Here is a 27,471-nt window from a genome sequence, read left to right as displayed (position 1 = left end):
GCACACAGTATTAGCGAATTTCTATTTACTGGTTTTCTTACATATAAATATATATCTAGTTATGTTTTCGTATTCATTAGCTCTGAATTCCATGCCCTTCAGGCCTTGCAGGAGCAACTCGTCCGCCCGTCACATAGCTGTCATTCATGCCTACGATATATATACCTCCACTCTATCTACATGATTCCCACGCTATTTGAAACCAATTAAACCGATTAGTATATAATCACCACTCGATATTTGCCTATAATCTATAATGTTAACGATGAATACAGAACTAGCACATTGCACTCCTACCTCGCATGGAGTGAAGTATAGGTACCTGACTTGCACCGCGACGGGCCAACCCCCACGCCCGACTCGGCGACACGCCGATCCCCACCAAGCCCCGACGCGGGGTCACCAGAAGGAATGGTGCTCATATACTACTCGGTCGCATACATCAACCTGGCAAGTTCCAACAAACACCATGTCCGGCCAGATTGATGTTCTCTTGTACGGCTTGGGAGCGTGAGTACCACCTCACCTGGCACCTTTCATACAGGTTACTATTGCTAACTACGCACCAAGAATTGGCTCCTTCTATGCTTTTATTCTCACTCGATCTGACCGGGTGCGGTTGACTGTCGTGGCACGGTCAAACTATGAGGCTGTACGGGCCAATGTAAGCACTCCCAGAATTCACATATATCGCAGGAGATGGCCCATTGATGGGCATGGCTCCAGGGAATTACGATCAACAGCGAGAACCATGGCCAACAGACATTTCATCCGCATCGAGGCATGTAGAACCGTTCGATGATTCCCAGCTCACACTAATGACAAAGAGCAGTGGTCAAATCACCCGCCGACGCATCGCCCATGGATTATGTCGTATGCGCCCACAAGGCCATTGATCAGGATCAAGTGGTGGCCCAGCTGGCACCAGTCGTGGATTCTAGTCGGACCACCATCGTGATCATTCAGAATGGCGTGGGTAATGAAGAACCATTCCGGGCCAAGTTCCCCCGATGTTCGATTTTAACCTGTGTGGTAAGTCGAAACCCTCAAGTCGCCGGCGTTGCCGTATACTGACCCTGATAGACCTGGGTGGGAGCCACGCAGACCAGCCCTGGTATCGTCAAGCATACCAAATCCGAAGATATGCAGATTGGTCTATTTCCCAACGCTTCTCTGGATAAAGCAGTCGAGCAGCAACGACTTGACACTTTCACAGTCCTACTCCACAACGGCCGGACCCGGTTCCAAATTCTCGATGATATGCAGCAGCAGCGATGGGAGAAAGTCGTTTGGAATGTCGCGTGGAACTCGCTCACCACACTGACCATGGTCGACACGCAGACCTGGCTACACTCTTCCGACGACGCCACGCCATTCACTCGTCAGCTCATGCAAGAGGTCATTCATATTGCCCGTGGATGTGGAGTTCCGCTGGGGGACGATTTGATCGATCAGCTCATGGAGAAAATCAATGCAATGCCCGGCATCGGCAGCAGTATGCAGACCGATTGTAAGAACGGGCGGCCCTTGGAGATAGATGTCATCCTTGGGTTTCCGGTAACCAAATCTAGGGAGCTGGGAATCCCAGCCCCGTTCTTGGAGACCTTGTATGTTATTCTGCGCGCAGTCGATGGCCGTCTCCGAGCCGCGTTGTAAACAGGGATTTCTTGCAGCTGGCCTCAGAAGAATTCCCACAAATCATGGGGGGAAGAAATCTATATAGCAATGTTGGCCAATCGAACAAGCAGTTGATTGAGGATCGACCGCGCCCACCCTCTATAAAGTAAACGTACCCCACGCAGGGAGCATCGAGTTAAAAAGACTTGTTTAGGCTCTCAACAGGGATAGCCCGGAATCATTCCGGGGTCCAGAAGAACAGGAGACGCCTCCCCGCGCAGGATCGTAGGTTACTCCAAGGATTTCCATCGCCCCCACGAAAGCTTGATAGTGGAGACCAATGGCTCTGTTCTGTTGCCAGGTAGTGGGCATCATAGACGGTACATCCTAACACGAGTGATTGGTATATAAACCAGGGTCTTTGCCGTTTCAGAGGATTCTTTGCTGTTTGTTGATTCGAGGCATCTGGCCATTTCTCCTTTGGTCCAGTCTTTGAATCGCGACAGAGGTGATCTCATCATGGTGCATTTGAGGCTTCCTGGCAAAGGCCTTCTAGCTGCCATTACCTGCTCAGCAGGAATGGCATTTGTCATCTTCGGTGGGAGCAGGTTGCCAGATGCAAACCGATGCGCTGACTGACAGTCTTCCAGGCTATGACGACGAAGTGATCGGCGGGCTTCTAACGGCAAGCGCATTCAGGGATACATTTCACCTCAGTTCCTCCATAGAGGGCACGGTGACCGCTCTCTTCGTCATCGGTTGTTTGGTCGGCTCCTTGTGTACCAGCTTTCGCGGCGATATCTCGGGAATTGTGGCCGCGGTGATGTTATTCGCTTACCAGGCCTTTTACACCTGGGGCTTCATGGATGGAATCTGGGTAGGTGTTTTGTTATGCTGGAATTCCAAGTCCACCAGCTGATGGTGACTAGTGTTATGGGCCTGAGATCTTGCCTCTAGCGCACCGCTCCAAAGGGATCGGTCTCACAACTGGCTTTCTGTGGCTTTCCACATTTGTGGTGATGGAGATTGTTCCCATTGCGATCGATGAGATTGGCTGGCGGACATACATCATCTTTGCTGCGTTCAATCTCGCTTTCGTGCCGATGGTCTACTTTCTGTACCCCGAGACCGCCGGGTTTAGTCTCGAGGCAGTCAACTTGGCGTTCATGGATCAAACCATCTCGCCCGTCAAAAAGGCGGACGAGTTGTGGAAGTTGACCCGCGGTGGACACGACGTGACTTTGACGAGTGAGATCGAGCCGAAGGACGAAAATGTGCAGACAGATCATATCGAAATAACCAGATAGAACAATACAGGTGTGGACAGTGATAAAAGATCACACCTTGCGGGTCAATATATCTTCAAATTTTCTGAGACGCTGGAAATTTGGCCGGTCCGTCACATACAAAAAAGAAAAAAAAAAAAAAAAAAAACCGATGGCGTCGCCCATACCAACAACAAAAAAACGCCGGAGAGCACTCTGAATGGTGCCTAACACAACCAGGAAGCGCCCATGTTGTACACCCGAGGGTGATCGTATGCAAGTGGACGAGGTAAAGGGCCAGCTCACCGGTGCATCACTCTATATGCAATAGCGCCTCACCATGACACCTATAACCAAAATATATACAGATAAGATCGTACTAAAATTCAAAAAGAGAAGGGTATCGCGCACAGACATATAAGTAAAAAAAAAAAAAAACCCCCGATACAGCTGCGTGAAGCAGGCACTAGAGCACATGTGTCACAAGATGCTTACTCCTGAGAGGGAGGCCGCGGGCCCGGGAGTTCCCGCAACTGAATGGACGTGGTCTTACCAGCTTCGGGGTGAGGAGGCTGCGAGGTAGGAGAGGGTTCTTCGTCCACCGCGAAGCGTAACCGGCCATCAGCACTCACAAACTCACGGAAAGCGTATCGTTTGTCCAGGGAGAAAAGATGAGCGCGCCGCTTGGTGCTATCCCAGGTATGGGTGCCATGAAAGTCCCGAAGCATGCGACTATGGGCCACCCATGGAACGATAGCTCCAAGAGAGCGTGGCATTCTGGGACCCCGAAACCGGCCACGCCGGGTACCAAACACAACGAGTACCACCAGGGTATCAAATGCAATGATCATCAAGGCAATTGCAAGCGATGGGATAGACGGGATCATGCACCAGGTGCTGCGAGTCTCCGTGGCGTTGCCTGCGGGAAGCGGATGGGTGAGAGGGTTGAGATAGATATCACGCCAAATAGAAAAATAGGTGCTGTAAACCCATTGGTAGACCGTCTGTGTGAGATCAGTCATTCGGCGGGGGTCGAGTGAATCGAAATCAGGGTCGTCGCGTTGATAGAGGCGGGCGACAAGGAACCCCGCCCAATCGTAAGACGAGATATTATAAGTTCCATTCTGGGTTGTGGTATTGCCAACATAACTCTGAGGAATGGCGGCAAAGACTTTGTTGAATTGCCCTAAGCTGACGGTGGCGTTTTTGTACATAGTTCCCTCGGTGATTGAGGTATGAGGAACTGGACGGTGCTCTTCAATCTGACCCTTTTGGTCGAAGGTGACGGAGTAATTCTGCATGCGAATTTGCGGCTCGCAGTGTAGAGCGATGGTATTATCATTAGAGACCGGGGTACCGGCCATGTAGTCCCAGCGGCCAACCACCAAAACCGTGGATGTCTGACAGACGTCCGAGTGATGCACACTCGTCGGCGACAAGAAGTGGATGGAAAGTGCAATGCCTTCCTTGTTCTGCAGATTTGGCATTCCAGCCGTACACTGAACAGAGGAGTTGCTAAATAGTCCATACTTCCAATACTCCTGCCCGCTGGTCTTGTTGCGAACAAGGCCACCAGCCGGCGATAGCGGCTTACACTTGAGAGATGCTCCAATGCCAAGAGTCCATGCCCCATACATGGTGTCGGGGCTGTGACCGTCCACATGGACGGGAACAAAGGATTGATCGGGACTTGTCCAAGACAGCATGGGGACTCCACTCATGATGCTGGTCTGGATCAGATCATATTCGGTGAACTCGGCTGCAAAGTCAGTCTGCCAGAATGTTGACTGACTATAGTTCATGGACAAACGTTCCGTCGGCAAAGTCGAAGTGGTCAGTTTCTGTGTGAACAATCCACCTGCTACCACAGTCAAAATCATATTGACGACGCATGCCAGGGACACTAGGCCGAGCAGGACGTGCCGGTCGCGTGCCGCTTTGAAAAATATGGCCAATGGGCTCTGGGAGGAATAATTCAAGGACAACGAGGAACGCGGCGAAGCCATTCCGCGCTGGAGGTGAACCCAAGGTTCGAGGACACTGAGATTGCGATGGATGGAGGTGCACAACGAGCTGACAGACGATGCCACGAGGGAGGGCAAGAAAGACAAGATAACCTGGAATGCGCTCGAGTCGGATTGGGTGAGATGGCGGAATCGACCATCTCGCAGGAGAGAAGAAATCACCAAGCCCATGAGGATTATCACAGCTGCGAGAGCGAGGAATTCAATGATAAAGAACGGAATCACGAGAAAATGCGGCATAGGGTCCACCCGAGTTTGTAGATCTTCGTCTAGCTGGACTGGGGAGCCATCCTCGGACAGGATTTCTAGTTGGTTCCCCGAAGGGCCGGATCGCCAGTAACACCGGGCAGTTCGGAAAACCCGTCGGAGTTGGCGCGTAGAGAATTGATGGAAGTCAACACGGGGCTCGGCCAGAATATTCGACGGATGAAAGACATCGGCAGCAATGCTGCACATGGCACCAATTGAGCCAGGGTCGCTCTGTAAAAACGTCTTGCGGGACCGGTACAGGAAAAGCAGATACAGTGCGGTCAGCGTGGCCAAAATCAGAATCAACTCGGACCAGAGTGAGGCAAAATGCACGACAGCAATGGCCACTTGGTTCGATACACGAGACGCAGGGACAATGGTGGGCGCGCGGTCGGGGTCAAAGAGGCGACCCAGCGTGAGCACGAAAGTTTGCTTGACGTCTCGCTCAATTTTCGACTCGAATTCAGCCTGGGTCATAACCGTTGAGGTGTCCAGTACGAGGAGAGGCTCAAGATCCCCCAATTCCTGGCTGATGACTGGAAGTTCCGTCACTGTACGGCCGCCCGTCGTGGCGTTCTCGCGGATAAAGAGCATGTCACTGGTATATGGAGCACGCTGTGAAAGGAGAGCCTGGAAATGCTCGAGATTGAACTCGGCGGCACTCAGGGTGCGGGTGGTAGCTCGGTCAATGTGGATGGAAGTAATGGAACTATTAGAATGCATGGATATCTTGGCATCCGCTTGGTGATAGGCAATGTCACAGGCGAAGGCGATCCCCGAGGCCGTGTAATTGGCAGCAGAGGATGGATTGGGAGTGGTGGCATTGACGGCAATAAGCATTCCGTAGACATCGAACGGGTCACAGCCAGTCGCGGTAAAGGCCTGCGTCTGGTTCCGATAGCGGGACCGGGCAGCCTCTGTGACCGCGGGCTCCCAATAACGCACTTGCAGGTAGTCCGTGGAAGGAAAGAAGACATTCTGATAGTGGAAGTTCAGGGTACACTGGGAGGCCCCCCCGTACACGTCTTCCAAGTCAATGCCACTGGCATTCCACGAAACGGTCGGGAGTCCATCGCTCGGTCGGTCAATGGAGACGGAGAGCTGGTTCTCCACGGGCACATCGCTGCACGACATCTTTGCCCAGTACACAGTTTGATCGAGTGTCCACATCGTTCTCTCATCTTGATCATCGGAGGGAATGTCCACAGGTGCTACAGCATAGTCAGCCGATCGGGACCGACGTACTTGCTGGTTCGACGAGAGCACCGAGTCAGCGGTACTGTGAGCCTGAGTAGACATCCATGTCGCCTGTGTATCCAGATTCACCAAGGTGGGCCAACTGAGCATCGTTCCGCGGTTGACGACGGCTACCTCGCGTAATTCCAATACTGTACTCTGCAAGGCTGGAAGAATCATGCGAATCGACAACGTGATCAGGGAAACCCACAGTACCACCCAATGGCGACGGCGCGCGGCGTTGATAGGGGTCAGGATAGTCTGGCCAAAGTTGTAGTTGATGAAGAGAACCGTCGCTGGGGCACCGTTGGGCTCGGACAGTTGAAAGAAAGGCTCCAAGCGGAGCACGTCGAAATCGGTGACGGTCCATATCATAACAAGCACGAGAGCAGCGATGATAGGCACATAGTTGTAGGCAAAGGACTGAGCCGTGGAGATATCATCGGTATCGGAGAAAAAAGACCAGTCCTCCTTTGCGATTGCTGTATTGTCGAAGTCCTTCCAGGGACAGCAACATGGTCAACATGAGGCAGACAAGAGCGACCAGGTAAGGCGGACGCAGGGCCACGGGACGCCAGCCCCGGGATTGACGATGGGGGACGGGTGCAAGAAACGGGGCGAGAAAGCCTGTGATGCATCGTCGCAGCGATTAGCGGAAGGTGACACGGTCGGCTATGGGTAGAAGACGGGGAAAACGAGGAACTCACCGGTCCATCTTGCCCAAAACCCCGGGGGTGGCTTGTCATCGATGGACATGCTGGATGAAGCCGCGAAGGCGGAGATCGGGCGAAGAATCGCAGGGCATCGCCAATCAACCATTCAGTAATACACAGACACCAGCCATGGTGGACCGGAAAAAGAAGAGAGAGGAGAGAAAAGAAAAAAGAGCAGAAGAAGAGAAAGCAGAGAGTCAAGAATTTCACTCAATCGTTGCCGGGGGGGACATGACGTATGGGAAAGGAGAGAGAGAAGAGAAGTTGGGAAGGGGAGAAACGCCGTGGGGGCCTGAGCGGAGTTTTCTGGTTTGGCTGTCTCACGTCTTGGCTTTTTCTCTCTCTCTCTCTCTCTCTCTGTCTCTCCTCTATCATGTTACAAAACTGCCACAAATTCATCAGTTTTATTATCGTGATTATTCCCGTCTCCTCCTGACCATGGCTCTTTGCGGTGCCTGATCCAAGTACAGCGACATCTTGGATCCCCAGCCATCCATGGACCACGAAGACTGCCCTACAGAGATTTTTCATCCTTTCCTAGTTCCATCTCCAGTCCTCAAGCAGATCCTTCCTTTTTTTTTTTTTTTTTTTTTTTTTTTTCAAGAACTGGAGAATGGACACTGTCAGAAATCATCTGCAACCCAGGCGAGGATACACCAGCAAGCAGCCCTGGAGGCCGGTAAGGTTTCATTGAGTCAGCCGCGTGGAAGTAGCCCGGGATCTCCTGGGATGTTACAGACGGGGCAGTAGAGAGATGTGGATTTGCAAATCCTCGCGTTGAATACTTGCTCGATATCCTACGATGAAGAGTCGTCGACCTATAGATATATTGTGCGTGCTCTGGATCGACTGGTTGGTAGCATAATGGACACCCCCACACAATATTCGAACGCGCTGCTTCACTTATTAAGGATACGTTTATCTATAGCAGAGACCTGACGTGTGTTCTATTGACTCTTCTTCTCTGATCCGACCAATCGATCCTTCGTACACATAAGGGATGGTTATATCCTCGGTCATCGCGCTGACACTCAGAAAATTCGCCTAACCGGTGCTAAGGATGAACGCCAACGAGGGTTGGTTAAGAAAGCAGGCACTTGCCTGAGATATTTCCCTTAGGTGTTTCCCTGGTTTCTTTCGGCCACTGACTGTACATGCGACGCCACAGAGCCGGTGGCTGGCAGCATCTCGAAGGCTTGGCTCTGATCTGGTCAGAATGATTTCCTGTTCATCCGATCAGACGAGCATACCTCTTTCGATGCCATTTCCCGGGCGTCTTTTTGGGTAATTCCATCCGCGGGTTTGCTGAGAACCTGCTCAGCCTTTACGGCCCACCGCGCTTGGCTGGGATTGAGTGTGTCCTTCTGGTCTATCGGCCTTTAGATATCTTGATCAACTCTCTAGGTGTGGGAAATAGACTCACCCGATGAGGCTCCGGCAAGCTCTGCAGTCTTATTGGTAATAAATCCAATCTCCTCGTCCGTGAGTCGCTGTCCCTTGCGCGCCCGTTGGTGCATGCGATGCCGGAATTGCAAAGAATCCATAGAGAGAAACATTTCAAATAATAAGGAATGGGATCGAGATGTGTGGTATCGAGTCATTTTTAAAATCACAGAGGACAGACAATGACGCTGTGCAGAGTAAAAAGGGCCGTGCCATGACATGGTGGCTACATCATTGCCACGCTTTGCGCGGTGATTTCAGGAACCCGGTTCCGGAAAAGACTTTCATCAGACTAGCAAGAATGTAAGAATGTAAGAATCTTCTTCATTTTAATTCCTGCCTCTATTAGCCTATCACCGATTGCGGGTCTTCTGTCTCTAGAGATGGAGGGATCAGACAAGCCTCAAGAGGATTGCGAGAGATGAAAATGTATCGCATTAGGAGAGGCCTGCTAGAGCGTTTGGAACCTATGGCTACTAAATGTATAGAGAAGATATCTTTGCTATTCAGAATAACAAGGCCATAAATCAACATACTTAGGTAGTGGGTGGCTAAGAGAGAGGACAGCCAATATCGATGTTCCATATGTGAGTCAAAGAGTTATATCCAATCTGAGGAATGAGCCCGCGCATTGCAACATTGCCAAGGTCAATTGATGTACATTCACACTCACGGTCAGTGCCACTGGTTGAAGGCGCAGCTACTGCGATTGTGTGTGTAGAGGCTTCCCACCACTCCGACAAAAATGGTTCAAGCAACCATACAAGCCGTCGGTGGACAGTATCCATGACTGCAGGCAAAGCTGCACAATCCAAGATAGGAATCATCCTCACCCGGGAGGGGCTTTCCAATCACCCCCGTGGCCGGGGGCGTTGAAACAGGGGCACCCAACTGAGTACAGGTGCAAGGCCCAGACGGACAGTAGCCATAACGACAGCAGAAATCACAAAGACCAATATGGTTCTCGAAGCCTCTTCCACCCACGCAGACATTGCCTGCGCCGCCGCCCCCGTTGCTAGGTGTACAGGTGGTGGAAGAAGATGTCTCTGTCACTGTGGATGTCAATGTAAAAGTGGTAGTTGACACCGACGTCGTACATTGGGTGGTAGTAGGTGGGCTGGTCGGGGGTGTAAGGGTTGTGGTGCTCGTCGAAGTGGTACTAGTTGATGGCGGCACAGTACCAAGTGAGGGAGTAGGCTGACAGGTCTGAACACGTAGGCCCTGCATGAACGCAGACAGCCCATCTGGTAGAAGAGAGTCGCTAAACCCAGGGGGAAGACTTCCAACTATTTATCGATGATCAGAACGAGATTATGGCAAAGATTGCCAAGGGAGCTGCCCACCGTAGGCGTTGAAATTATACAAACCACAGACACACCCATCAACAATTCGTTTGAGACTTGTCCCAGAGAGAACAGTCCGGTTATTTCTTACGACGGAAAAGCTCTGTGTTCCAACCTTCATTGGTACTTCGCGAGAGCTCGCCCCCACCGGCGCTTCATAGGCGTAGGCACTACCTCCTGTGTTCACTTGGACTGTTGCTGGGGAGGTCAGCAATGAGACCAAAAAAATAGAGTCTTTCATTGACTGCCAGCCATCGGGGCGACCAATGAAGTAGTTTCCACTGCCGTTGTTCGCTTGGACCATGCAGGTGTCCGTGGCGTCACAGTTGGTGTTCCGAGGCGCAGGGCGATACCAGTAGATCAATTGATCCGAGGTGATATAATCATTCGGCGACGTGGCCCCGGCTTTGAATGCAGATATGAACGGTTTGGAGATGTCCAGCCAGCCATTGTGAGGCCTAGCAATTTCAGTCTTTGCATTCCTAGGGACGGTGATTGCCACTAGGACTCACATATCATTCACCCATTTCGAGGCGCCATCGTCAGTGTGAGGAGAATTCAGTGGGCCAATATAGTGAGACTCGCCGTAGTCGTTCCATGTGACGATTTCAATGAAGCGAGGCTTCAGCCCAAGAACCTCTTTCCAGCGGTCGTACCATAAGAGATCCGATGGGAATACCCAATTCTTGCTGTACGACACTTCTGATCCAAAGTGGGTAAAGAACCAAGGAGAGACGGCTATCACAGTGTGAGCGTAAAAAAAAAAATTGAAATCATATTGGGCCGGCCATATTGGGCCGGCAGGAGAATACTCACGCGCAATATAGGCCTTTCCTCCAAGAGCGCGGACATACTCCTGGTCTCCCTCTACTACGGAAACATTGTGGCCCGGGGTAGGAGCTTTGTTATTGGCATTGTTGGGCCAGGCCATCCAGTTCAGGAGCCCATCGACTGGGGAAAGATCCGTGCTATAAGACGGGTGGAAGTTGGGCGCAAAGAAAATTGGCCTTCCTACCGCGGCCCGCATGGCGGCGACATTAAGACCGTCTCCCGCGAAAGACGAGACAAAAATTTTGTTGTCGACGAGGAGTTGGGCAGGCTTGCTGGCATATTGTGCAATTTTCTGGCCAATTGCACTGGCTTGACCAGTGTTCCACCAGTTAAAGTCGAATGAAATGAACACTTTCATTCCGTTGTTTGCGGCAGAGTCGTACGCCAACTGCAATTGTTGGTCGGTGTACGAGTCCACGCCGATATTCAATGCAAAGGCGTCGATCCCAAGCGACTTAGCACGTCTCATATCGTCGTCATAGTCAGCAGCACGAATTCTGTTACTGACAATGCCAATCTAGACCTTTTAACTATTGTCCTGGATGGGAATGACAATGCAGTGAGCTTACCATGAAATGCGCAAAAACTAGTCTGTTGGGCGCCTGTCTTTTGGTATGAGAGATCATACCCTCTGGATCAGAGAGCGCATTAGCAATCATGCCAAGCGCAGATAGAATTACTATCAGAATGGCGCGTTCCTTCATTGCGCTTGGAGTTTCGCGCGTGGGCTTCTGTCGATTGAACGAGGTTGGATTCAAGAAGGACTAGATACCAAAGGCGGCAATGGCATTTTTTATATGCTTTAATTTGCACTTAATGATGACTGCACTATGGAGCAGCTGACCACCAAGGTGTAACTATTGCCAGTCACTATAACATGTCCTTCGCCAGGGCTGCCGCCGTTGCTGTGGCCTGATATGCCAGTTTAAGTGGGCATATTCAATTCAGGGTCTTTACCTCTTGGGGTACGATCCATCATGTGTGTGGGACAGGAGGACCCAGTTTAAATGCCATGAAAGAAGAAGACCTCGGTGTCCAGCATTGATGGGACATCTAGTTCCAATCCAAGCCCTACAATTCAAAGGAATAAAACTTGACGAAATATTTGAATTAGGAAAGACCGCTTAAAGATAGCGCAATACTAGCTAAGGATATCTGATTCCTAGATAATTCGCAAGCTCGGTCATGGAGATAATCCTAAGTTCGTCAGGGAGACTGTTAGCGCATTTAATTCATTTTGTATTAACACTAATGCAGCCACGAAGCTGCAGTACCATTTCCCTCCCACACCAGACTGTGACCATTTCTAAGTTATCGTCATTTATTACACTGTATCACCCCGATTTGGAAAGCACACGGAAGCCCTCATAATTTGCCTAGTCAGCAGGCGATGGAGTAACCTTCCGAATGTAACCTCTATCTGGATCAAGAGAGTCTCGGGTGAAAATATATGCCGAATGCATAGTGTAAACTCCCAGCATGATCAATATTGTAGCAGACTCTCCGCAGCTCCGGTTCTCATTCTCAGTGAACACGTTTTTAGATCTACACTAAATTGACCTTTTGGGAGGGATTCATGATTTATCCTATTAGGCTGCCCGCAATGATACCCAATTGAAATATCTTTGCATTGTACGTAGAAAAGCTGTCGATAAAGTAATTTAGATTAAAAACAAAGCAAGAATGAAATCAAGGAAAAGAAAGATAGAGGGGCCCATTTACCTATATCTGCAACCTTCTCAAGGCTAGAGTGTTTCTGGCGTTGACTTCACGCATGACCTAGGTCCTTACGTCAATTCTATCTGTCTTCTCACTGCTGGATACCAAGTGGAAAACTGTGTCATGAAATATCAATACTTGGGTGTCATTTGGAAGGGCTCAGCTTAGTCTTCCTTTCCTTTGACCAGTATAGCTTAGTTGTACAAAATAATCAGATGATTTGATTCCGCATACCAGATGGTTATTGCTCAAATCTCGTGACCAGATGAACATAGATAAAGGACTCCTGCTCTGTGGCCGTCATCAAAGACGTGGTAGCGACCTTGCGACTATGCTGATCAACGCCAAAAGAGCATAGTGTATTAAACTGGACTAGAAATACTGTATATAATGCGATTTTTGACGGGTTGTTCGCTTCCCGAGAAAACTATCATAGAGGGGAATTTAAGCGGGTTCACTTTTTAGGAGGAAAAAGCATGGGCCCTTAGAAATAACGGCTGGATGTACCCGCATGCAGCTATCTGTTTTTCGGATCTGCTCGCTCAAGGTGAGGAGCTGAGTGAAATGTCCAACAAGATAAAATCCCTGCTCAATGACGTATACCATCTATTTAGAGGTTGTTTTATACTCTCCATCTTCGATCATCTCTTGGATTGCCCTCTCTGTGATTTTCGTGGCTTGCACACCAGCTGGAGCACCACAGTAAACAGTTGCCTGAAGCACCGCTTCACTGATCTCCTTTTCGGTCAAGCCATTATTGATAGCACCTCGCGTGTGAATGGCTAATTCAGGCCATGCCTTAAGAGCAATCAACATCCCCAAGTCTTAACAGGATAGGATGACTGGTCAGTAAAACCTCTATTTAGGAGTTGCAAGATTCCCTACTCAAAAGACTTCGCTGTTTTCTGTCGAGACCCGGTCGAGTCCAAACACTGCCCCAGGCCCATTCGGTGATCAACTCTTGACCGGGGCGAGCAAATTCACTCGACCCGTTCGCCAAAGCTCTGTCCACGTAGGCGTCTCCCACCACTTCACGACGAACTTGGAGCCCCTCTTCGAAGAGATGCGTATGAAGCTGAGTCAGGTCACGCGGCGGACTCATGGTATGAGGAAAGAATGCGAAAGATATAGACTTGGTGATAATGGTGGACGATATCAAGGTCACTCTCAGCGGATGTCGAGAATGATGCTTCAGCCTCCAGGGGTATGACGCCATGTTCGGTGTGGGGCTTCCTCACCGCTACAGTGATTCTAGGGCGTGATACCTGCTCGCCAAATGAAGATTGGAGTTTGTTATAGAAGGGTTGATATAATTTCTTCTTTTTGGATGGCTGGGTTGACGGTGCAAAGAGAGTGCATGGATCATCTATCAGTTTTGAATCTCGGAAGTATATATGAAGTAGCCTTGCGATTCAGGGATTTGTTCTAGTGTCCCTTCCCAAGTTTCTCCCTGAACTCCAAGTATGCTCCCAACAGAATGTCTCTAAGTCTCCGTACTAAAACCCTATGAGCCTTCGCCACTACTCCTTCCTTTTTGTCCAAGTTTCTACTATACAGAAGCCTAGAGAATTTTCTTCAACTTTTATAAATCCATTTTCCTAGGCTCAGCTACTTCTCTTAAGTATGCCTATATGCTGTAATTAGGTATTGCATGATTTTACGTTAACTGCTTCAGCCAAGTTTCCCGAAACTGGAGTGGTTTTGGTCAGAACATCATGCATACAATCAATAAGACATGCGACAGTGTTCAATCTATCGACCCATGACTTTTTTCAGGTTAAATGTGTCTCCCTCATGATCCAGATAGCCAGTGTCCAGACCATCCCAGTCAGAGACTTGGACCCAAACCCGTGGACTTTCATCTACCAAATCTCTTTCACTCCGTGATCCACTTTCGTCATTCTAGGCTTGTTTTGTGTTCTGCCAGGCATCCCACCCCCTTTACCAGGGAAATCAACAGGCTGCTTTCCACACGTAACTAATACATTATCTGCTAGCGACAGCAAGAGCACGTCGATGGCGACTTGTTTGAACCAAGCATGGTTCACGTATTTAAATATAAAAGGGATAAATAGCAAATAATAAATAAGGATAATAAATGACAAACAAAAATAGAAAAAAAAAGTGGGGGAAAAAGTGGGGGGGCTATTATTACGGGACCTTTATACGAAGGTTGGGACTGGGGTTCTGCCAGCAGTTCTCCACCGCCTACCTGACCGCCCGCAGCGCACCTGTCGGTGGCAGTAGATAGCTTCTCTTCTTCTTCCCTTCCGACAGGTGCTACAGATAGATAATTTGATTCTCTCTCTCTGCTGCTCCCTTCCTCAGAGTTCTGCTCTCCCCAGCTTCCCCTAGTGCTCCCTGAGACAAATAAATAAGGCAGATCTATCGAGCAAGCTTCTAGTGTAGATAACCACCATCAGTATGTCTAATTACACGCTCTCGTCCAGAATTTTGTTGGTTTTCTACCTAGGCCAACAACGTCTTTCTCTGCCACTTCCTTAGGGTCGCTATCGTATTTATTGAGTAGGTCCGACTGCGGTTTCAGCATAGCCTTGTCTCCGATGGTTGTATCAAGAGTTTCGGTGATGATCGCGACTGGCGTTGGGCCCTTGTCGATGCGGTACCAGAAAGCTTCGTAACCTCCAATATTGAATACGATGGTCTTGTCATCAATCGCGTCGAATCCATCAGGGTCATTCATAACTTGAACATTGCCCTTCGACGCGGAATTTGCCAAGAAACCGCTCTCTGCCTCTCCGTAGGTCGGATCTTGTAAAATTAGCGTTGGGCCTACTAGGTGTTAGTGGTCTGTCTTGTATTTCTTTTGTTTTGAATTATCATCCTTTAAATAATAAGAACTCGCTTACCGCTCTTCAGATCCTCCTGTATAGTAAGCATAATAGCCGTTTGAATATAGGATCGCTCCCGGTTTCTTGTTTCGGCTGCTTCAGAGAAAGGATTTATAGCGTTTAACGATCCACAGCCTAGACCGAGAATCTTTGAAACGGCAACCTCCGTACTGAGCTCATCCAGTGCTTCCTTGAATTTCCTATATGTGTCCGTCTTCTTCCATTCGGTCTTTGCAGCATCAAGCTTTGTTTTCATGACTGCTTGCTGTTGTTTATCCTGGTTCTTTGGCGGATAGAATCGAACCTGTGCTGCAGTTGTGGGCTCCTTTCCTTGACCTAACGGGTAGTAGTCGTAGTATGCTTGGTATCTATAGGCATAAACGATATTAGTATCTAAGATAACCAAAGGCTCCTGCGGAATAATAAACAAACTCACTCGGGGGTGTACGGAAGGTTTCTGCCTTTGATTTTCTCTTTATACTTGTCGATCCATTCCTTGTCATGATCGCTGACTGCTTCTATATCTTTCTTTGAGCCAGTCTTTGTGACTAACACAATCTTTTTTCCATCGGTCACCTCGAGCCCTCTTTTCGTGAGAATGTTGGCATCCGTTGATATTGGGGACCCGATGACACCCAAAAGAATGCACCCGAAAAGTGCTAATAAGTAGGGGAGAGATTTCATTCTGAGAACCAAATGAGAAAAGTCGATAACAATTCACCTCGAATCCGGAAGCAGATACAAAAGAAAAGAGAAGGGTAGACACAGGGGCCTCGTACACGATTTTAAACCTCCGGTGTTATCATTGATAAAAAAGAAAAAGAAAAAAAAACCCTCAGTTACGCTCAGCTATTTTAATATTCCTTCTGGTTCATCAAATACCATTCCTTCGAAGTGGAGGCTAATTAGGGCTGACAGCCCATACTGTTCTTGGGCTCAGTATGGCCGTCTCAGTACCACTGGACCAAACTAAAACAATTCAATTAAGTTCTCCTCTCAGTCCTGCTGTCTAAACCTGCCCCAATCTTTAAGTAGTTTATCCTACACAATCCAGTGATATAAGTAAAATACCAACCTACAAATAATAGAATAAATCGTGAATCCGGTGATCTTCCTTTTCCAATCAGTCCTTGATTTCCTTTTACGATAGATGGCATCATAGTGAAAGGTCCAGCCGACATGACTGTGGTCGACAATCCGTTTTACGCGTCGTAAATAAAGTGGTACCAAATATGCGACACCTTTTTACGCAAAACTGGAACTAATCGATTGATGCATTCACGCTGGAGTCTCAATAAATATTTTACATTTACAGCCAAATATAGTTGCCCTAACCCTTAAAAGAAATTTATAAACGGAAGTACCAAGGGCGAATAATCAAAGCTAGAAGCTATTAACCCCCTATAAAGACATATATCGCGTATATACCCCTTAATGATCTAGTTATAACGGGTGCCAAAAGTCTGCCGATATCACCCTAATTTAGTTGAATTCCACATTCTAACCCCTTTTTCTTTTCCGTCTACTATAACGAATATAGGATATTTTGGTATATAAATTAGTGGAAATCGTAGGCTAAATACTAAATTATTAGAATCTACTCGCGTTGCTATTATTTTTACTCTCGAAAATAATATAAGTCCTACCAAAATCGCTTACAATTTACATATTAATCGTAGTATAATTTACATAACTCGCGATTATTTTTAGTAATACTACACTTTTAAATCTAAACCCTAAAGTAGTAGACCCCTAAAACTAAGTAGACTAGGTAGTGCTCGTTGAGAGGCCTGCGAAGTATGCTAAATAGCCACTCCCGAAGTAGCTAATTGAGCTTTAGAGGCTTAGTTCACTATCGATATTAGCTCACGAGCTTCTTAATTAACGTAATCGGTAAGCGAGTGGCCACTCAACGGAAGCATTGATTCGTCAAGAGGAACCTATTACCCAAAAAATCTACCAAGGCCTCATTAGACTGCGAAGTTTTTCTTATCGACACCCTGCGAGAATAAAGCCGTATATGTCACCAGTCATATATGCCGCTGGTCTCATGTATACTACTATCGATGGTATATGGTTATCAAACATAGTGGTGTGATTCTTGGGTTTGCGAGCCGTTTCATCTTTAACCCTGATCTCAAGCTCGGTGCTGTTTTTTTTTTTTTTTTTTGTTAACGCAGGTGGAGTAGGGTCTGTTTCGGCTGTCTTGGTCCGGAAGCTCATCGATTCGGTTCTAGGAGTCGCACTGCCTGAACAGGGAGCAAGTATGAATCCTTACAAGGATTCCGTGCAAACAGCTCAACAAGGGGGAGAGGATATGGGGAAGAAGGAAAAGAATAAAAAAAGCAACAGCGACAAGGCGAGATGGAAAAGCCAAACGCTAATGCACCCGAGTCGAAAGGCAGACAGACAAAAGAGACACTCTGCGTCGCAGCCACAGGAGAAACCTCTCGAGCACTACTCTGGCAAATACTGAAATTCGGGATATCGTGGGGTGGAAGTTCAAATCAGAGATGGCGAGCTGTTTATCGATGCGACAGATCGTTCGATGGAATATACTCTTCGCTTTTTCCATGTCCGCGATTAGACGCAGTACACGGCGTACTTGACTGATGCGGTCGAAGGTGGCAATGAGGGCTGGGGCTGAGTGGGGGCCGTTTCAAGATGCTTGTTCATCCCTGCAGGTTTGCGTCATGCGGCTCATATAAACTGACCGCAACCCCCCACGGTTGAATATCCGAATCCGCGTCTCACAATCCACCACCATGCTGGATCTGGAGGACGATTCATCAAATTTGAAATTCGACGTCGCTGCACCCCCAGACTGGGAATATGCCCCGGGCGACACCATCATTGGCCACCTCATTCGCCATGTGCCGACGGTCACACCAGAAGCGACGTTGACAGTGTGGCTGGAAGGGGAAATGTCCACCGGAATCGAAGAATACTCCAATAACAAGTTCAGCCAAACTGGCAAATGGAATCTCGTGGAGCGCGCCGAAGATATCATTTTCATGGGGCCGCTGGACATCAGCGAAAAGAACGAATCATTCAGCTACCCCTTTTCCATTCCCATCCCCTTCAGCCCTCCTGCACGGCCATGGAAGAGGCTGGAGGGAGTTTTCCTTCCGCAGGAATCCTACCGCGATCATGATCTACCGCCATCTTTCTATTCTTATGATCGGGGGGCTCCTCCGCCCAGAGTCATGTATTCTAATATACCGGGTATTCCGGCCTCTCAAGCCGTCATCGAATATGCTCTCCAAGCTCGGCTTCAATATACCGTGGGCTCGTGCCACAAGGATCACAGAGCCAGTTTCCCGATTCGGATTCGACAGGTGCCGAATGCTTTCGCTCTATCGTCCGAGCTCCTGCGACACTCACGTCCCGTGTATATCCAGAGCTACCGACTCCTCCCGGGACAGTCTGAAGTCAAGCCCTCGCTGCTAAAACAGACACGGAGGGTCTTCAGCTCTATGCGAGTGCCCGTACTGGCACTCGACCTTGCGCTGTCATTACCCGGCGCCATCCAGCTGGATTCCAAAGAGCCGATCCCGATTGAACTGAGGATTATCCCTTTACCGCGAGACTCCCATCTCCCGGTCGTAGGTGCCGTTCAGATGGTCCAGGTCACCAGCATTAAGTTGTTTCTCGATCACCAGACTGTGCTTCTCGTGAACCCCTTTTATAGCTCTACCACCAGATCCCACGATCAGTCGGCATCTTTTGATCTCAAACTTCCGAGTTTCGATGCGCCGCTGGTGACGTCGACAGACGCGGACAACGAGCCGATAGATCTCGGCGCTATGCTCAATCTCAATCTTCGGTCGAATGGGACTGTTGTTACGAACCGCTAACTGGTTACGGTGAGTAGGGTCCTCAAAGGGTGATACTTCTCTTGGAATACTGCGAGCCTCAAGTATGATCCGCAACCGTACCAATGCCGCGTAGGGCCTTAGATAGACTCGGGTCTCTAGGGTACTTGCAAGGTGTAACAGTTAGGGCGCCGATCAAGTCAGTTACTTAGGGATCAAGGATCACTAAGTAAGCTCCTAAGATCGTTGAGGGTTTTTAGCTTTATAGTCGAACTATGAACTAGTACTCAAGTAACAATAGTGCAATTGATCACGAAGAACTAGATATATATATAGCAAGCTTCCTTATATACCTAGCCCTCTATATGGATATTAATAGTAGATAGTATAGTAGTAGATGCGTCTTAGCGCGTTCTACTAGTTGATCGTCCTACCCTTCTACTAGGGTAAGTCACGTGTATACCTTAATTACTAGGCCTCGAAGAGTAGTTGCCGTTATAATAGTTAATTGGCGGTCGTTTCCTGCGTCTTACCTCACGTGATTGTCTGCTGGTTGGCCCTTAGTGGCCTATCTATAAGTCGAGTCCCCTTAATTAGTTAGTAACTGTAGGGATCGTAATATTATCTCCCCCTCCCCTAGGCTTTTTGTCCTTAAAGCCCTTTATAAGCGTTAGTCCCTTTAGGTTGGTATGGCTTTTTCTTTTTGTTTTCTGATTTTTCTGCGTTATACCTAAATGTAAGGCTGACTCTTTTCTTGAAGGTATTCCGAAGCTTCCTATCTTTCGTGACTAGATCGCCGGTCGTGTTCGTTAATCTGAATATATTGTTTTAAACGGTTTCGTGTCCTTAGTCCCTTACGATTATTGTGCTGAGCTAGGTAAGGATTATATAATAGATCGTTCCTGACGTTATTCTAAGTATATATTATATACCCGCGCGGGTCGTATGTGTAAGTAGGAATTTTACACTGATTGGGAATAGGATCTTTTTTCTCGCGTCGAGTCTAAGGTTTCTACGGATATTGCGAAGAATAAGTCGGAGCTAAATCTATTAGAGCTAGAGCTAAGCGAATTATAAGATCGCTTAGTAGTGCTATATTAATAGGTATTAGATAAATAAAAGCGGTATTAAGCGGTGATAAGTCGTTAGCGTCGCTTACGTAAGTAGATAGCGTTTTTAAAGTAAAAGGGTTTTAAGATATTTGAATATAATATAGAATTATTAGCGATTCTAGATAAAAAATAAATATTCTTAGAGTAGGCTACTCCTTCTGCTTTTAATCTCTAGTAGTTAGCGGCTACTGTTAAGAATCCGAATTTCGATTAAATATAGGATAAAATTGTCCGGATCCCTTTAGTTTTTTGGGATAGTGTTAGTTCCGGCGCTTCCTCTGCTATCGTTACTAAAGCGTCTTCTTTACCGTAAGGTAGTACTACTTAATTATCCGGTAGTAGCCTTTTAAGTACGCGATAGGTTCTTATATATTTTTTAAGGTAAGATACCTTTTTTATTTTATAAGAAGTTATTGTTAACTATTATATTAGCGGTTATCCGTGATTACTTCGACCTCGTATTTATCTTTAGTTTTTTCTTCGATTTCTATATTTATAGCGAGTTCGGCGTTCTTTGGTATAGGTTCGAGTAATAAGATATAAAATACTAAATAAATCCTTTTTATACTTTCTGGTAGTTTTAGACGGTAGTTAACTAGTCCTATCTTTTCTTCGATTGTGAATAGTCCTAGTTTCTTGTGGTCGAGCTTGTCGCTTGGTTATTTAGTTTTAATATTTCGTCGTAAGAAGTAGATCTTCTCTCCCTTTTTTAAGTTAGGGCTATCCCGATAGCGTTAGTCGTAGTATATCTTTATACGTAGATTCAGAAATTCGATATCCCGAGCTATTTATATATAAAGCTATTTAACTCCGGTAGCTAGTAATCGTGCTGATTCTGCTATATTATGTTTATTCTGTGGTTCCCCGATTAACTTAGGATTATACCTATAGTTTACGAAGAATAGTGTTTCTTTCGTGGTTATATATATTGTGTTATTATACACGAACTATGCGATTGGTAATAATCCTACCTAGTTGTTTTGCTAGTAGTTTATATGGTATCTTAGGTATTGTTCTAGTGTCTGGTTGATTTATTTAGTCTATCTATTTATTTATAGATGATATAAGGTAGAGAGTCTATGCTTAATACCTATTTAGTCCGTAAATGATTGCTATATATTAGATGTAAATAACTTGTCTCGGTCCGATGTGATTTTGTCCGGTATTCTGTGGTTTGTGAAAACGTAACGAAGTAATATATTCGTTATATGATTCGCGTCGATATTCTTTATTATTATAATTATATATATATATTTCGTGAGTCGATCGACTATAACTATAATTATATCGTATCCTTCTGATTTAGGTAGTTTTGTGATAAAGTCTATGATTACCTATTCCTATAGTCGCGTTAGTATATCCGGGATTTGTATTTCTCCTTGAGATAGTTATCTTAGTATCTTGTCTCGTTGGTATATATCGTAGTTTCTGATGTAGTTTCTTATTTTTTGGTATATATTCGGGAAGTAGTAATTGCGAGAGATCTGTTCTATAGTTTTTTCGATTCTTGGATATCTATATATAGGTATATTATGATATTTTAGGATAGTCTTATTCTATAATAGTCGTGGAATATAGATTAATCTATAAATAAGGACGAGTCCTTTGTTACTTATAGTATTATACTAGTCTATTGCTAAGATTTTCTATATAGATTCGTCTTCGACAGTAGCTCTACGAATCTATTTAAGCTAATCGTCGTCTTCGGGTTCGTTTATTGCGGAGAGTATTTATTAGTTGTATACGATTTCTTTTTATCTATTAGTTATTAGAATAGTAGGTTCTATCTCTTTAGTTCCTAACTCGTAATCTGGTCGTCGGCTAAACGCGTCGGTGACTACGTTTTTAGTTCCTTTATAGTATACGATTCTAAAATCATATTATAAGAGAGTTTTAGTCTATTTAGCTTATTATCGAGTGAGTTTCTTTGTCGTCGTAAAGAATATTAGGTTATAATAGTCCGTTCTAACCGTTACGATATACTTTGCTCCTTCTAGATACGCTCTTTAGACTTAGAATACTAATATAATAGCTAGTAATTCTTTATCGTGAATATTGTAATTAAGTTCTGCTGGAATCATTTTTCTGGACTAGAACGTAACTAGTTATAGTATATTTTCTTCGTTAGGTTAGAGTAGCTATACTCCTAGTACGTAGTCTAATATATTAGTTTCTAAAATATATAGTTATTTATAGTTAAAAACTTTTATAATCCTATCTTTAGTGTATAGGTTCTTAAGTTTCTAGAATATTTCTTTTACTATATTATCCTATTTAAAGGTTTCTCCTTTTTTAGTAAATCGGTAGAGTCCGGCCGTATACTTCGAGTATTGCGGTACAAGCTTTCGGTAGTAATTATATAATCCGAGGAAGCTTTAGACGTCTCTAGTGCTTTGTGGTATAGGCTAATCGATAATAGCCTTAATTTTTTCTTCCTCTATCCCTAATCTTTATAGGCTGATAGTGTATTCTAGGAACGTCGTTTCCTAGATATGGAATTCATACTTCTTAGGTTTTAGTGTGATTTTAGTTTCTCTAAGCTTTTGTAGTACCTTTTTATTATACTCTATATATTTAGCCTCTATTTTAGAGAATACTAAGATATCGTCTAAATAGGCTATCACGAAAGTATTAAGGTACTCTTCTAGTATATTAAAAATAAAGCGCTAGAATAACGCCGGTACGTTAGTGAGTCTAAAAGATATAATAGTATATTCGAAATAACCAAACTTAGTTTAAAATACTATTTTCTATTTATAACCTCCTTTAATTCGTAGGCGATTGTAGGTATTTATAATATCGTACTTCGTAAAGTAATTAGCGCCTTAGATCCGGTCTTAGATTTTACTAATTAAAGATAATAAGTGTCGATCTTTGATAGTTATCGAATTTAGTTATTAGTAGTCTATATAAAGTCGAAGTAATCCGTCCTTCTTTAGTATAAAAAGGATAGGATATCCTATTAGTAATATCGATTTTTTAATATAATCTTTACGTAGGTTCTTATCGATATATTCCTTTAGCGTCTCGGATTCTTTCTACAAGAGTTAGTAGATTAGTATAAATCTAGGTTTTTTTCTTTCTTAAACATTAATTTTATAATTAAATAAGTTATATACGGGTAATATTCCTTCTATTAGTAGTATAAATATATTCTAGTACTTCTAATACTTATCGGGTACTAGTACTTTTTCTTTTACCGCGATAGCGTAGAGGGATCTTAATTCGTGTTCGACTATAATATACTCTTCTAATTTGTCGTTGGTTATATCTAGTTATTATTCGATTATTGCGATAATACTAATATCTATTATCTTATATTGTACCCTATCTCTAGGCCGAGTACTTCTCGTAAGTCCTATTTTATAAGAGTCTCGAGAACTATCTACCTCCCTAAGGCTAGGTTCCTTTCGTTGCTATCGTGTAAGTCTAGTCTATATCTTATTTATCTACCGACACTTGTATCTATCGAAGATAACTATTCCTTTTATCTAGTTAATCGTTAGGTTGTGTCGTCGTAGCCACGGAATTCCTAATATAACGTTGTATTCTCTAAGGTTAGTAATATCGAAGTTAATAGTTTTGAAGTAGTTTCCTAAAACTATAGGAAGTCGACCTATCTTGTGCGTGATTCCTGGCCCTAGCCTTTCTCTGTTAAGGCTAATAATAGATAAGATATTTTTCTTCTCGTTCCTTTAAACGTTCTTCTGTTAGTAATATTATAGGCTTATAAAGTTTCCTAAGGCCCCTAAATCGATTATTGCTTGTATATCTTTATATATAATATTAACTATAATTTTTATATAAGCTCCCTATTAGGTAGTTATAAGCTATCGTGGGTTTTTTAGTTTCTCGTTTCCTCGCTAAGTATCTACGAATTTAGGTTTCTACTATAACGGGTTTTCCTAATATAATAGTTATGGTTTACTCCTATAATTTAATTTTCCTTGCCGATAGATTACGTAATCGTGATCGTAGTATTCTAGAACTATATAGATATCGTGTTTTAGGTATTATATATAGCCTCGACAAGAATATTGTGGATATTTATATAGATATATAGGTTTATTCTAAGATCACTCTTCTTAAGCTAGTTTATCTTAAAGATCTTTTGCCTCGTTACTTAAAGTATTCTAAGTCTATTCGGGTTGCTTTTCGTCGTTTCTGGGGGATTTTATAGGCGTTTCTAGGTGAGTTGCCGTTCCTAGAAGTTCGGGTAGAGTTTCTTGGATCTCCGGGGTTCCTAGGATCTTAATCGGTGTCTTTAGGATACCTATTTCCCGTTTCTAGGAGTTACTCTATTTATTCTAGGAGTCGATGGTATTCTAGGGACCGTACTAGGTCTATTCTTAACTCTCGATACGTTCCTAATCAATCTCTAGGAATTCTTTACTCTACTATTTCTTTAACTAGTATAGGTCGGCTAATTAATTAAGGATCTTTGTCTATTCTTTGAGTCCTTCTTTTCGCGAAGTTATTTTATCGTATACTTTTAATAGAGCCGTTCGGAGTTAGCTAATTTTACTATCTAAGTTTTGTGTTTGTGGTATTTTCTACTTTAGTGATAATGGTTTGTTACTGTCTATAATCACTAGTCCTTCTTGTTCTTGCTCTCTTATTACGTAGAGCTGCTAGGTTTATCTCTCGGCTTTTATGATGCCGGTAGTGTCGTATACTCCTTTATTAAGTCTTTTATTCGTTGCTTGTATCTAATACGGCTTGTCGTTACGTTTCTTGTATTCTCTCGATCGGTGTCCTAGCTTTCTATATTTGAAGTATAGGTTGTTTTCTTTATGTCGACGTTGCTCCTTCTCCGGAAGCCTTACTATATCGAGTTCTATTAGTCGTGGACTGTATAGGTTGTTAGAGCGTGGCTGTTACGTTTATTAAGGTTAGAATCGTTAGTGAGATAGATAGCCGTTGCCTTATCTCTATTTTTCTACCTCTCGTTTCTGTATTTATCTATCGTGGAATCTATTGTCGATATAGACCGCGAAGTCGATAAACGCGTCTATAGTATCGAAGTCTCTATATCTTACGATTTCGTCTTTAATATAGGACTTTAACCCTTCGTTATAGTATAGGATTAAAGCGTAATTGTCTTATCTAAGTATCGCTGCTTACTATATAAATTTAGCTATGTAGGCTGATGCCGATCCTGTTTATCGGAGTTATCTGAGTTTTCGCTTAGCCGTTTTCTTTGTATCGATGTCGCCGAATATTTTCTTAAGATGGTTTTTAAAGTTGCTATAACCGCTAAAGATGTTTCGTGCGGTGTTTAACTATTCTGAGCTATCTTTTTCGTAGTACTCTCGGATATATGGTTCGAGCTAATCCTATGTTTGTTCTTGTAGATAGATTAATATAAAGATAACTTTGTTTATTTTAGTTGTTAATCGATATCTATTGATATTAAGGTGTATATTTATTTATATAAGGAATCCTTGTAACTTAGAGCGAGTTCTATTAAAGTTTTCCGTCTTAGGTAGCTGCGGTGCCGTTAGCGATAGAGCTTAGAGTTAAATATTAGTTTGCTAGACTAAGTCGTGAAGGTTCTTGATTTCGCCGTTATGTTTTTGTTCGAACACGGTGAGTTGGCTAATAAGGGTACTAATTTGTCTTTCTAGTTCTTTGATTCTCTTTTCGTCTTTGTTATCTGATTCTGGGTCGGGTTAACGTGTCTAGGTTTTCGGAGGCATAGATTCGACTATCTTGCCTTTATAGTTACTGCCGTGCGAAGATATAATAACTGTTACTTTATAGTTTCGATTAATAGGGTGATTAATATGTTACGAACCGCTAACTGGTTATAGTAAGTAGGGTCCTTAAAGGGTAATACTTCTCTTAGAATACTATAAGCCTTAAATATGATCCGCAACCGTATTAATACCGCGTAGAGCCTTAGATAGACTCGGGTCTTTAGGGTACTTACAAGGTGTAATAGTTAGGGCGCCGATCAAGTTAGTTATTTAGGGATCAAGGATCACTAAATAAGCTTTTAAGATTATTAAGGGTTTTTAGCTTTATAGTCGAACTGTGAACTGGTACTTAAGTAACAATAGTGCAATTGATCACGAAGAACTAGATATATATATAGTAAGCTTCCTTATATACCTAGCCCTCTATATGGATATTAATAGTAGATGGTATAGTGGTAGATGCGTCTTAGCGCGTTCTACTAGTTGATTGTTCTACCCTTCTACTAGGGTAAGTTATGTATATGCCCTAACTACTAGGCCTCGAAGAGCGGTTGCCGTTATAATGGTTGATTGGCGGTCGTTTCCTGCGCCTTGCCTCACGTGACTGTTTGCTGGTTGGCCCTCAGTGGCCCGTCTGTAAGTCGAGTCCCCTCAATTAGTTGGCAACTGCAGGGATTGTAACAACTGTGTATTCGAATGGAAAGCTCCTCACGCCTTACCCGAAGGCAATTATTACCCCTGACTTTACAACATATCTCGTCAAACATACCCACAGGCTGAGGTTTCAGATGCATCTCTCTGTTGCGGGGGAGGACCAGGTGGTGAATATTCATGTGCCAGTGGAAATTGTCGCACCATCCTAAGAGATTGAAATGGGTTGTGGGTATATATCGACATTGTTAGGTTCCTAGCAGGGAATGCCGCGGGTATCGGTCGGGAAACGCATACAAATTTTATTAAAGCGTCCGGGACATGCCGGTCGGTCTTGGCGGGTATCAGCTATTTTGGTAGGTGGACCTAGGTATCGGGCGGGTGATTAGGCCTGACTGATACCAAGACTTCCGCAATACCCAACTTGGGTCGAAGGACTCAACCCAAAACCTAATACCAAGAACCTAACAATAAAGTTTATTGTATAATTATATATAAAAGCGCCAAGACCTTCCTAATTAGGCCTATTTATATATACTTATATATAGAGTTGGGTCGAAACTAGGTTATTAGATTCTTAGTAATACCAAGATTAGGTCGAAAGTTGGGTTTTACCGAAGTCTAGGCCTAATTAATATATCTATATATTAGATTCTCTAATTATACTATTAAAAGGCCTTAGCTAAGACTAAATAGATTAACAAAAAACGTAAGGCTACGTAGAAGATTATATAGAAGGCTATTATCGATATTAAGGTAATTTAATATACTTGTAAAGGGTCTACCAAGATGGTAAGGTATAAAGTTATTCCCAACTAACAGAAGGGGTGAATTAGGTGATATTATATGATCCTAAAGGAAGTCGGAACTTGTTACTTGATCCACCCTATAGTGGAATAATC

General features: G+C 44.7%; 8 protein-coding genes across 8 annotated transcripts; 3 read left to right on the top strand and 5 right to left on the bottom strand.

Annotated features, from left to right (window-relative positions):
* Positions 1-469: 469 nt before the first annotated feature.
* NUU61_008432 (ketopantoate reductase family protein) lies at positions 470-1,656 on the top strand (the record flags this gene model as incomplete). Its single annotated transcript, XM_056658957.1, has 4 exons — positions 470-510; positions 571-785; positions 833-1,032; positions 1,084-1,656. 4 exons carry the CDS (start codon positions 470-472, stop codon positions 1,654-1,656), a joined length of 1,029 nt encoding a protein of 342 aa, XP_056507250.1.
* Positions 1,657-2,233: 577 nt separating this feature from the next.
* Positions 2,234-2,924, top strand: NUU61_008431 (uncharacterized protein; the record flags this gene model as incomplete). The annotated part of the gene is made up of 2 exons (XM_056658956.1): positions 2,234-2,494; positions 2,547-2,924. The coding sequence occupies 2 exons, from the start codon at positions 2,234-2,236 to the stop codon at positions 2,922-2,924; spliced, it is 639 nt and encodes a 212-aa protein (XP_056507249.1).
* Positions 2,925-3,373: 449 nt separating this feature from the next.
* Positions 3,374-7,147, bottom strand: NUU61_008430 (DUF3433 domain-containing protein; the record flags this gene model as incomplete). Its single annotated transcript, XM_056658955.1, has 3 exons — positions 3,374-6,889; positions 6,927-7,018; positions 7,099-7,147. The coding sequence occupies 3 exons, from the start codon at positions 7,145-7,147 to the stop codon at positions 3,374-3,376; spliced, it is 3,657 nt and encodes a 1,218-aa protein (XP_056507248.1).
* A 1,072-nt stretch (positions 7,148-8,219) lies between these two features.
* NUU61_008429 (uncharacterized protein) lies at positions 8,220-8,621 on the bottom strand (the record flags this gene model as incomplete). The annotated part of the gene is made up of 3 exons (XM_056658954.1): positions 8,220-8,306; positions 8,355-8,473; positions 8,528-8,621. The coding sequence occupies 3 exons, from the start codon at positions 8,619-8,621 to the stop codon at positions 8,220-8,222; spliced, it is 300 nt and encodes a 99-aa protein (XP_056507247.1).
* Positions 8,622-9,562: 941 nt separating this feature from the next.
* Positions 9,563-11,425, bottom strand: NUU61_008428 (glycoside hydrolase family 71 protein; the record flags this gene model as incomplete). Its single annotated transcript, XM_056658953.1, has 5 exons — positions 9,563-9,706; positions 9,982-10,348; positions 10,403-10,628; positions 10,707-11,238; positions 11,291-11,425. The coding sequence occupies 5 exons, from the start codon at positions 11,423-11,425 to the stop codon at positions 9,563-9,565; spliced, it is 1,404 nt and encodes a 467-aa protein (XP_056507246.1).
* Positions 11,426-13,046: 1,621 nt separating this feature from the next.
* Positions 13,047-13,542, bottom strand: NUU61_008427 (uncharacterized protein; the record flags this gene model as incomplete). The annotated part of the gene is made up of 2 exons (XM_056658952.1): positions 13,047-13,264; positions 13,326-13,542. 2 exons carry the CDS (start codon positions 13,540-13,542, stop codon positions 13,047-13,049), a joined length of 435 nt encoding a protein of 144 aa, XP_056507245.1.
* A 1,326-nt stretch (positions 13,543-14,868) lies between these two features.
* On the bottom strand, positions 14,869-15,976 carry NUU61_008426 (uncharacterized protein; the record flags this gene model as incomplete). The annotated part of the gene is made up of 3 exons (XM_056658951.1): positions 14,869-15,233; positions 15,311-15,660; positions 15,729-15,976. 3 exons carry the CDS (start codon positions 15,974-15,976, stop codon positions 14,869-14,871), a joined length of 963 nt encoding a protein of 320 aa, XP_056507244.1.
* A 2,081-nt stretch (positions 15,977-18,057) lies between these two features.
* On the top strand, positions 18,058-19,057 carry NUU61_008425 (uncharacterized protein; the record flags this gene model as incomplete). The annotated part of the gene is made up of 2 exons (XM_056658950.1): positions 18,058-18,935; positions 19,009-19,057. 2 exons carry the CDS (start codon positions 18,058-18,060, stop codon positions 19,055-19,057), a joined length of 927 nt encoding a protein of 308 aa, XP_056507243.1.
* Between the last annotated feature and the right edge of the window lie 8,414 nt (positions 19,058-27,471).

This window comes from Penicillium alfredii (assembly GCF_028826965.1).
Source record: "Penicillium alfredii strain IBT 34128 chromosome Unknown utg000011l_segment0_segment0, whole genome shotgun sequence".
Lineage (NCBI taxonomy): Eukaryota > Fungi > Ascomycota > Eurotiomycetes > Eurotiales > Aspergillaceae > Penicillium > Penicillium alfredii.
This window is presented reverse-complemented; position numbering and strand designations above follow the sequence as displayed.